This window comes from Lepidochelys olivacea (genome assembly GCF_965140295.1).
Source record: "Lepidochelys olivacea isolate rLepOli2 genome assembly, chromosome: 3".
NCBI lineage: Eukaryota > Metazoa > Chordata > Testudines > Cheloniidae > Lepidochelys > Lepidochelys olivacea.
The window spans coordinates 65,550,501-65,559,154 of record NC_140413.1 but is presented as its reverse complement, the minus strand read 5'-3'; the positions used below and the strand labels follow the sequence as shown (position 1 = coordinate 65,559,154).

General features: G+C 41.3%; 1 protein-coding gene across 4 annotated transcripts; it reads right to left on the bottom strand.

The window, feature by feature from the left end:
- Positions 1-223: 223 nt before the first annotated feature.
- Positions 224-8,106, bottom strand: PRSS35 (serine protease 35). 4 transcript variants are annotated; one of them, XM_084623443.1, is made up of 4 exons: positions 7,876-8,106; positions 7,648-7,699; positions 7,069-7,134; positions 224-1,687 (listed from the first exon to the last, which is right to left on the bottom strand). In XM_084623443.1, exons 1-4 carry the CDS (start codon positions 7,883-7,885, stop codon positions 427-429), a joined length of 1,389 nt encoding a protein of 462 aa, XP_084479569.1. In that variant the 5' UTR covers positions 7,886-8,106; the 3' UTR covers positions 224-426. The 4 variants fall into 4 exon arrangements, with proteins under 4 accessions (XP_084479569.1, XP_084479570.1, XP_084479571.1 ...); XM_084623444.1 differs by lacking the exon at positions 7,069-7,134 and having other exon boundaries at positions 226-1,687; XM_084623445.1 differs by lacking the exons at positions 7,648-7,699; positions 7,876-8,106 and adding an exon at positions 6,888-6,966 and having other exon boundaries at positions 226-1,687; positions 7,069-7,112.
- Positions 8,107-8,654: the final 548 nt, after the last annotated feature.

Here is an 8,654-nt window from a genome sequence, read left to right as displayed (position 1 = left end):
TGCTACTTGCATACTAGAAGATGCTTGTTGGAGCAGAACCCTGAGAAAATCAAGGAAAATGTATTTTTAAAAAAACCCACACATTGTTTAATAGTATCAGTTTGAGCAGTTTCAATACTTCCCTTTAAAAATTTAAACAAGTGAAGTCACAATTTTTCTAATGAGAACAATTTGAATTTATCAGAATTTTAAACATAAATAGAGTTTTGGATTATAAATGCATGTCATGTGTTGATTATTATATAATTAAAAAATGTATTTGAAAATTCTAACCCTCTAAGAGTAGCAATACTCAATACATCAAAATATTTGCAGGCTTCAAGTTCAAATAATTCCTGATACGGGGTGATGCTTTTCCAATAATTATTAGGGCAAGTTTTTACTTTATTATATTATAGGTGCTAGATGATCTAGTTTCAGCTTTTATCAGCCTTGTGTACAATTCTCATCATTCCCATGTATCCAGAAACAAATCTGGGCATACTTGAGAGGAGTAATTCGTACCGCTACATTATAATCCTGCTGCATACCATTTACATCCATCCACTGATGACCTGAATAAACAGCAATGATTTTGCGTTTCCATTTCTTCTTGTTTGGCTCTTTAAGGCGGAGATAGACTCCAGATCCAATAGACCCAGACTCAGCATCACAGTACTGGTAGAAGAGATCACTGGATTCATCTGACACTCTACAAAATCGATAGACTAACTGCCCAGATCGATCATCATCAAAACCTGAGAAGTGGATCATGCTACCAGGCATCTTTCTGATTGTTGGGCTGATTCCCAGCTCCATATATTTCTTTTTGTGAGGGCGCTTGAGCTCAAGAACAGCATAATCATAATCCAGGGAAACATCCCCAGTTACACCTTCAAACCAGCCTTTTGGGATCTGGGTACTCTTTACTCTGGTCCACTGGAAGGAAGGTTTACTATCAGAGGTTTTCCGACTCCTCCCTGTTGCCTTTTGTTTTCTGCCACGACCTTTGGATCTCTGCTTCAATTCTGTGGTATGCTCACTGTGATCTCTTGCCACAGAAACATCTCTCTTACCCCTTTGAGCACCTCTGCGTTTCTTGCCCTCACCTTTAGATCGCATCTTCAGCAATCCTACCCTCAGCTTTTTGCTGCCCTTGATGTAATCCTTGCCATTATGAATACAGTGAGCAGCTGTTAGAACGTGCGTGGGGGAAATAAGAATGCCACTGCAGCCTGTGGAAATCTTCACAGCTGTGCTAAAAGGGAAGTTGGTCATGAACCGCTTGTCAGAGATACTGAATCTGCTGTCTGTGCCATATATCTGTCTCTTTCTTCTTGGGGACGTTCTTGTGGTGGTGGTGTTGGCTGCGTCAACTGCTAGCCCTAGAACATTCACATGAGTCAGGGTCCGTGTGCCATTCTCAAAAACGGTCTCATAGGACAGAAACTCCTTCAGGTCAGACAAGCTTGGCACTGGGAGTCTCCTTTGGCATTCAATTCCACACACATTACTCAGCTCTAATTTGGCTTTTGCCTCAAATTTAGGGCTGTCAAGGGAGAAAGTCCGTTCACTCACAATCTGGGGTACGTTCTTCAAGTGCCAGGTGAAATCTTGTTCTGTTGCGGCTCCATCAGTCAGACATAATACGGGAATGGAAAGCATCAACAACAGCAATATATGTCCCATTGTGTTAATGTGTGTTGCTCTGAAAAAGGGAGAACAGAGACTCAAATTGGTATTTAAAAATTAAATTTATCGGATTATATTGTATGACTACAGCACTGTACAATATTTCCATCAAAATCAATGGGAGTAGAATATTAGCATCTGAGTTACAAAAGAAACAGGAACTCATTGAATCTTCATTCATTTCCCCACATTTTGATCTCTATAATTCTACTTATGTTATTCATTAAATAATAAATTACACCTAGATATAAATCATAACACTCGAATTTTAAGAAGCTAGCCCCATTTCCTTGATGTTCTACTTTAACAACATGGCATGGTACCGATCATAAATGCATTCGATACATTTCAAATCCATCAACGTCAGGCTTTATAGTGTAGTGCCTTGTCTAATTTTGTTCTTGTGTTTGTGGCTGAAAACAATCAAGACTGCAAAAATTCTGAAGATAATATGCAATAAATACAGATCAATATGTGCAAAATGTTTTTTTTAAAGGCTACATAAAAGTAAAATAGCTTGATTCAAATTAGTACTTTCTCCAAATCAAAATGTTCTTTATTGTATCATATCCAACAGTAGCAGCCTTAGGCCTAAGCAACCTATGCAGCCACATACCACGCATCCAACCAGAAAGACAGATGGCCATCCCTAGTTCTGTCTGTTTCTGGTAGCTGTGGACAGTGAGACACATTCACTCCTTAAATTGCCTGCTTGTGCTCTTGCTTTGAAGGATTTGCTTCTGCTCCGTCCTCTGGCTTTCTAGTCTGTCTGAGGGACCCAAGAGCCACAGAGCTTCATACACAAAGGGTGAGTCACAAGATAGTAGAAGATGGCTAATCTGGGGGAAGGGTTTCAGGGATTCATAGAGTAGGGAGGACACAGTCATAGGTGGTGGACGAGCTAGATGGGCCTCCCAAGCTATTTCCCTTTTAGATCTCTCAGAAAACTTTTAATACATATTACAGTGGTGCCTGGAGGCCCTGGCTAAGATGCAAGACTCATTGTACCAGGTGCTGTATATACACAAGAGCTTACATTTTAAATAGACAAGAAACACAAATGAAGCATTATTCTTGTTTTACAGATAGTCTTTCTGTGCCTTAGTTCCCCAAGTGACTTTCCCAAGGTCACACAGGAAGGCTATAGCATAGCCAGGAGTGGAACTAAGCTCCTCTGAATCCTAGCCCAGTACCTTAATTGCAAGTCCATTCTAACTCTGTAGATGGACTTGATGCCTAAAATATTAACCAGATATTGGCTGTTGCCATTTGGAGAATTGAGCTTATTCATGTACCCCTCTGTACAGTTGGGTAATATTGAAACCTAAAGCACTGCTTATAATTAAACCTTAAGTTAAGCAATTTAAGGACATGTATGGTTATGCTCTTTGGTTTACCGTAATTACAGTGGAAACCTGGATAAAATGTCTGTTTTGTATTACATATAATATAGTTTAACAAATTATATATAGTTTAGCAAAATCTGAATCCTTTGTTTTGGTGAAAATTAAAGATAATATAAAAAGAATAGGGCTAGATATTACATCATCTTCCAATATCCTAAACTTGTGTGGTATACTAACTTTGATTCCTAACTAACTTACTTAGGGCAGGACTACACTACCACAAGTTACAGCGACCTAAGCGCTGTCTACACCAGTGCTATGTCGGCAGGAAATGCTCTCCTACTGACATAGCTTCCGTCTCTCGTGAAGGTGGAGTAATTATGCCAATGGGGAAGAGCTCTTCCTTGGGCATAGAGCATCTTCACAAGATGCTCTATGGTGGCTCAGCTGCATTGGTGCAGACTTGCCCTTCAATTCATGCCCCCTTACCAATTTATTCTCCTTACAGATCTTCTAAATTTGGACCACTAAGTCTGAGGTAAAGGGAGTTAAAGTGGGCATGAAGGCAGGGGTGTGGCAATAAAGGCAACTAACATGAAGGTATAAGAAGATGAACTTTAAAGTAGGCCCGATTCTGTTTTAAAGCATACAAAAAACTTTAAAAGCCTGAAAGGATAAATATTACTGATATTAATGTGAAAAGAACTGTATTTTAATGTCCTAATACACCTGTTTAACAAGTAGAGATATGCTAAGAAAGCCAGTTGTTTTGTAGAACTTGTGAAACCTGTCAATATGCAAGACACATGCTTCCTAGAATTCCCCTTCTCTTTGAGCCTAATGACTGGCTCACAATTCAGAGTCCACATACATGATCTTTTCCTGCAGCTAAGTGTCATAAATGTTTAGGAATGTTCACTAACGCTAGTTTCATGCAGAAAGACTTGGGCATACCACTGCTGAAGTCTTTCCAGTAAGATGGTTGATGTCCCAGCTGGAGCTATAACTAACTTTTCTCTATATCGAGGCTTCCTACAATAAAATGGGTGGGGTGATGTAGCTCCCTGCAATCATCTCTAACACAACCGCAAAGACCACATCACTCTTCCTGTCTGAAAGATTGAATAGAATGGTTATTCTCTGTAAGGGCAGACTTTAGAAGTCAAGAATTTTTACATTTATAATGAACCATTTTTTGTTTGCTATGAGTTGGAAATGAAGTACTTTGAGAGTTGGAAGAAGCCTATACCCAGAAACAAACCTCCTACAACCATAGGAATTGTCATATCAGAGCAAACTAGTTGTCCTAGATAATGGTTTCTTTTATTGCTACACATGTTTAAAATAAACAGAGATCTTAAACACTATGCTGCTTTAAGGTAGGGAGCAAGTGTTTCAGAGAAGGAGAAGAAACTAGGAACAAAACAAGGGATAGGGGCGATTCAGTCCCCTGTGAAAAACTTCAGCTTCTCCTTTCAGTTATCAACCCCCCGCAACACACTGATGAGGGTTCTTATCTTGATCTGCTGCATGTACAAGCCCCTCCAACTTTCCCCACTTCAAACTCCCAACATCCCAAACATTTCTCCATCCCCCATAGCAAACTCCCCCCAAAACTCTACGCTCTACTTCTACTCTGGTCCTTCTTCAACAACAAGCTCCAGTATAACATATCTCCCTCTTCCTACAATTAAAACACCCACAAGCAGATTTGTGGGTCTGCCCCAAATTTCCCATGAATTCATGCATAGTTGTAATTCACTTGCTAATATAGGATTGATGAGAAGAAAAATGAAGCTCAAGTTCCTGGCAGGGTTTTTCCCTCCAATGTCTATCTGTTTAGTACAAGCTGTGTCCTGGGGTTGTTGAACAGGTACTTATCGTTGGAGAGGATTGCACAAGGACTAGGGCTCTAGTATCTCAAAAACAGATTTAAGTAATGTTCAGACCTCAAAGTGAGGAGTTGTTACTTTGACCTGTTTAGAGGTACATCTTTTTCCACACAATTTTGCAAGGGGAAAAAAATTGGAATGAACCGTTCAGGAAGAGAACTTACTGTTTTGGGGCAACTATCTATCAACATCTAACCACAGATAGCATGTGCAAATCCCAAGATGAATCATGAAAATGTTTAGGGGTAACAGCACCCGCTCCTCCAGACTCCACAGAAGAAACCATTACTCTAGTAATGAGCTAAGACATAACAGTAAATCTCAGTCCTGAATTCTGTCTGCCACTTCATCCTAACTTGTGCTGATATGCTTGATGAGTGCATTAGTTTACATATCTGACCTTCCATTCTGGTTTAAGAAAAACAGAGATCTATTCTGAGATATTGTAAATTTAGGTATGTGTATAGTGCACAAGCATAGAAGCTAATTTTACAAGATATGTATTAAAGCACAAGGCAGGGTTCTGAAATCAAAATAAACTTACTTCAGCTGCAAAATGAATTAATGGAATTAAGGATAATGTCAGCCTTTCCTTATTGCTTAAATTTGTATCTCTGTGTGTGTGTGTGTGTGTGTGTATATATATATATATGTGTGTGTGTGTGTGTGTGTATATATATATATATAATATAAATAAATCAATAAGGAAAAGCTGAAATTATCCTTAATTCCATCAATTCATTTTGGATGAAGTGGCAGATATATATATATATATATCCATCCACTAGATGGCAGAATTAGATCAATTCTCTTTAAACGTATTCTTGCTAAATATTTTATCTTTCAATACAGTGTAATATGATGCATTATAAAACTGCTTTTATTAAGGATACTTACCCGTAATTTTCTAGACTGAATTTTAAATTAAATTTTAGTTTAGGCTGTAAACTCGTATGTAGGAATTGGTCGTTTTTCAGTCTTCTGTAAAGAGCCGTGCACATTGCACTAATAGTCTCTCATACACCTCTTTCAGGTGGAAAAGATACATTTACCAGATGAACTGCCTTGAGAAAATGACAATTGATAAGATTGCCTGAAGACACTGCTCTGGCAAGTGTTTTCACAACACCCCTCATTTCTGACCCGTACCATCGCTAATTCATTCAGGGTTAGTTTTCCCAGTACACAAAGGCACGGTTGTTTTGTGATAAGAACACTTATTCCACTAGAGAATGAAATGCTCTTAAATATCTTTCCCCAACCCCAAGTGTCCCTCTCACCACCCCCAATGTTTCTCTCCAGAGACACACAAATGCATACAATTACTGGTGAACGGTGTGTGCTAAACTAAGCAATTTTCTACTTTAACAAACGTTATTTTTACTTTGTATAGCTCAAAGCTCAAGCCCAAAGCTTGCCACGCACTTTATGGACAGATACCATTTCTTTCCAGACAGTACTACGCCTACTGTTTTCTTCCCTTACTTTTCAAGGACGAGAGAAAGAAAGCATGGTTGTCAAGCAACTTTTGTTCGTTTTGGAGGATGGTTTGAACAGCTCCTAAAATTAACGCTCTGTCATTAACAAGCATCTTTCACTTCCCAGTGAAACGAAAGCTGTAGAGACCAAAAACGGTCCTTTTAAAATTGCTGTTAGCAGTCGCTTTCACTTCCAGTTAGTTTATTTTATCCATCCCCCATCCCTAGGAATGAGCTGTTCTAGTTGCAGCAGTCTGTTAAATTCTTTATGATTGCAGTGCAACTAGCTTGCCTATTTATTGATACTGATCAGCTTTGCCTGTTTACAAGATTGATGTCTAGTAACTATACAATTCTCTACACTAATACCCCCGTGTACAATTACTACATGCCCTCTGTAATACACTGAGCCCGCATATCAGTGTATTAGGCACAGACAGAAGAATTAGACATAGATGGATGAATTACTCCAGCATTATCAGGAACAGAAGCAGTGTTACCTCAAACATTTTTTCGAAATCACTTTTATGGACATATCTCTCTCAATAGATAGTTCCTTAAACGCGATTCTAGAGTTGCCTAAAAGAAAGAAAATAGCTTTTAGGCTTGTGTTTTAGAGAGAGAGAGAGAGATCGATCCCAGGTTTCTAAAACAAAATGATCAGTTTTCAAATTTAAATACCTGCTGCCTTTACTTTTTTCCATTTCTCTTGCAGATGAACTCGTTTTATAAAAAGGACTCCAGAGGCTGAAAATTAAATAAAAAACTTAGCAGAGATTTTTGTAGCTCTTCACTGCCAGAAGCAATCTGGATAAAATTAGTGTCAATTTCAAAATATGGGAGGAATGGTAACAGAGAAACTGAGCAGATGAATCGAGAGGGGGTGGGGGAAGTTGCTGCAAAAACAGCCTCTCTCAATAGGCATTGCTTGGACTGTGCAGAGGCAAAAGTATGAAAACTTCCAAAATAAGCCTTTTCTTTCTTTCTGTTTTTAAGCTAAAGCCTCCTGAAAAGTACCAGGGAAAAAAGTGTAACCGTTCAATCTAGCCAAGAATATTTTCATCAAACTGGTCAGGCTATTCAGAAAAAGCTACTTCTAGTGTAAAATCCTGTAACTGGCCAAAATTTATTTCTTGACATCTTTCATCAACTGTATTTATTTGTAAACGCTGCTGTAACAGAGAGGACCACATCTGTGTTCCAGTAAACACGGTCACCTTAACAGAGGAGGATGGGCGAGTGTGAGAACAGTGTATCTACCTTTTCCCGCTGAGGCTCCAAACAGCTAGTCCATAAACTCCAGCTCTCAGGTCTTTAAAAAAAAAAAAAAAAAGGCCGTTCAGCATTTTTGTGGTACGAGTAAGAGGTCTCAGGTGCAGCCCGCATGCCAACGTGCCTGTTTGCTTTCAAAGCAGGCAGCCCCCTGAGAGTTTATTCCTAGCTCAGAAGGCGCCACATAGGAACATCATTGGAAACACCGTTTCATACCTGTTAGCATTCGAGAGAAAGGTGAAAACCTGCCCAAATCCACGGCTCGTAAAACTTTCTACGTAGACATGCAATAGGTGTTCTACTAGGTCATAATCCGTATTTGCCAGCTGGTTCCCAGTTTAGTGGGAGAGAGAGATCGTCACCGCCCGCCGGCCAGCACCAGAGAGAGCAGCAGCCACTGAGCACAGCCGGAGCCCTGGCGGCTACTGAAGAAGGGAATGGGGGGAGCGGCCAGGTTTTTCCCAGGCGGGGGAGGGAGGTCGGCCCGAGGGTGAGCTGCGGGGACCGCGCGCGGGTGATTCTGTGGATGGGAGGGGAAGGAAAGGGGCTGGCGGGATGAGCTGGAACAGCTGGCTGGACGGGAAGGCGGGAGAGGGCGGCAGAAGTGCAAGCTGTGGGGTTACTGCTCTGTGGGGAAGATAGAGAGCCGGCTGTGGGGGTGGCGGGGACATCGGGGGGATGCAGGGGAGAAGGGGAACAGACTGGGGGTGGGGGGACAGCGGAGGGTGGAGGGAAGAAGGGGAAACGACTAGGGGTGGCGGGGACATCGGGGGGATGCAGGGGAGAAGGGGAACGGACTGGGGTGGGGGGACAGCGGAGGGTGGAGGGAAGAAGGGGGACGGACTGGGGGTGGCGGAGACAGCGCGGGGATGCAGGGGAGAAGGGGAACAGACTGGGGGTGGCGGGGACAGCGGAGGGTGGAGGGAAGAAGGGGAAACGACTGGGGGTGGGGGAGACAGCGCGGGGATGCAGGGGAGAAGGGGGACGGACTGGGG

Coding starts and splice junctions, on each gene's coding strand:
- PRSS35 (XM_084623443.1), bottom strand. Junction 7,135..7,647: donor TGGAGCCTCAGCGGGAAAAG/GTAGATACACTG, acceptor TTTAATTTTCAG/CCTCTGGAGTCCTTTTTATA. Junction 1,688..7,068: donor GAAAAAAGTAAAGGCAGCAG/GTATTTAAATTT, acceptor TCCCTTTTTCAG/AGCAACACACATTAACACAA.